The sequence below is a fragment of the Arachis ipaensis genome, chromosome B08, assembly GCF_000816755.2.
Source record: "Arachis ipaensis cultivar K30076 chromosome B08, Araip1.1, whole genome shotgun sequence".
Lineage (NCBI taxonomy): Eukaryota > Viridiplantae > Streptophyta > Magnoliopsida > Fabales > Fabaceae > Arachis > Arachis ipaensis.
The window spans coordinates 128,914,362-128,916,108 of NC_029792.2; the positions used below are offsets into that span (position 1 = coordinate 128,914,362).

The window sequence follows — 1,747 nt, forward strand, 5'->3', positions numbered from 1 at the left end:
TACTAAATAACGAAACCGATGAAGAAAGCTAGGTTTAGAAGCGCGATGATTTAGGTAAAAGAAAAGGTCGTAGAAGTAGAAGGTTCACGTACCGTTGACGAGGCGAAGAACAGTAACGAGTGTCGCGAAGGAGAAGACGGAAACCGCTAACGTGAGAAGGATCCGTTTAACCGAACGAAACTCCATTGAAGAAGAAGGAGAAGACGAAAGCAGCGAGTGGAATCGGAGCGAGTTGACTCAGTCAGAGACACCGAAAAAAGTGAGGATAAAAAAAAAAAGAAAACCGTCGTCTATAGACTGAGACTAAGACTGAGACTGAGACCTCACTCTGCTGCAGTCTGCACTTGAAAAAAAATATATGAAAAGAGAGCGATATTTATATATATTTAATAATAACGAAAATAAAATAATAATTTATAAAGGGACATGTGATGTATGAATGAGGCGTCGATTAGAAAGAAAAAGGTGAATGTATAATGTATGTGTGAGTCACGGGGCTATGGTGATACGTTAAAAGAAAAGAAAAGGTGTGTTGTGTATAGATGGATAGATAGAGAGATAGCGTTGAAATTGAAACTGAATCGATTGAATGCGAAACATGCCAGCTATGTTAGGAAATGGTGGAGTGGAGGCACAAAGAAAAAGAAGAAGAAGAAGAAGGAGGAGGAGGAAGAGGAGACGAAGAGACAAGGGTGGCAGAGAGGGTTCAAGATTTAGGGAAGAGGGCCCCACAGAGACGCATAATGAGAAACAGAGCGCGCGCCACACACACTGCATTACTGCCTCTACCTCTACCACTCTATCACTGTAGGGTTTAAATGTTTAGTCGTGTTACTCAATGCAATATTTGTACAATATCATTTATACTATTTAGAATAATTTTTGACCTTTCAAATCTAAAGCTCTGATATCATATTATGATACTATTCATCTCAAAAACTTCAGCTGATTAAAAAAGATAACACTAATAGACAATAATTATATCTCTAATATATTCTTAAACTTTCATTGTACATATTGTACAAATATTTTATTAATTTTCTATATTTTTTCTTAAATATTTTTTTTTTAATTTTTTTTAATATTTCAAATTATTTTATTTGAATTAAAATATTTTAAATTGGATACTAAAATGATAGTTTACTTAAAAATGTAAATAAACAAAAGGGCACTGGATTGAACAACATGATTTTGGGTTAATGTCCTTCTATTTTTCCCTCTACTATATTGAAGAACAAACATTGAGACTTGTTGTTGATTCAATCTAATGTGATTGGTTACGGGTCTTCTAGTGAACTTATTTTTAGTCTAAATATTAAAGAGTAAAATTTGTTCCGTTCCTATTTTTTTTAATTTAAATAATCTGCATTTTAATGGTTGAAAAATGATAATCTGTTTTTTATTTATTTTTTTATTAGGCAAATAAGTCTTTTTGTAAAAAATTTTTATAAGATGATAAAAAATATTTATGTGTGACATAATTTATACGATTTAACTTTTATCAGTCTTACTTAAATGATAATAATTTAATTGAAACTGTTTAACTTCTATATAATCATTAAAATAATATTTCAATTAAATAATTATCATCTTTTTGTAATATTATTTTTATGATTGTATAAATAATAATAAATAATTTTAATCAAATAATTATTATTTATATAAAATAAGTAAAGACTAAATCATACAAGTTAACGTCATATATAAATATTTTCTGTCACTTTTTATCAAAAAATTTTATAAAAAG

The 1,747-nt window shown here is 29.5% G+C and overlaps 1 protein-coding gene across 1 annotated transcript in view; it reads right to left on the reverse strand.

Annotated features, from left to right (window-relative positions):
- The window catches only part of LOC107614482 (TPD1 protein homolog 1-like), a 2,251-nt gene extending 1,477 nt beyond the window's left edge, over nucleotides 1–774 (reverse strand). Inside the window, exon 1 of the mRNA XM_016316678.2 lies at nucleotides 93–774. Coding sequence (XP_016172164.1) covers nucleotides 93–186 — 94 coding nt within the window. The 5' untranslated portion in view covers nucleotides 187–774. The remainder of the gene's footprint in view (nucleotides 1–92) is intronic.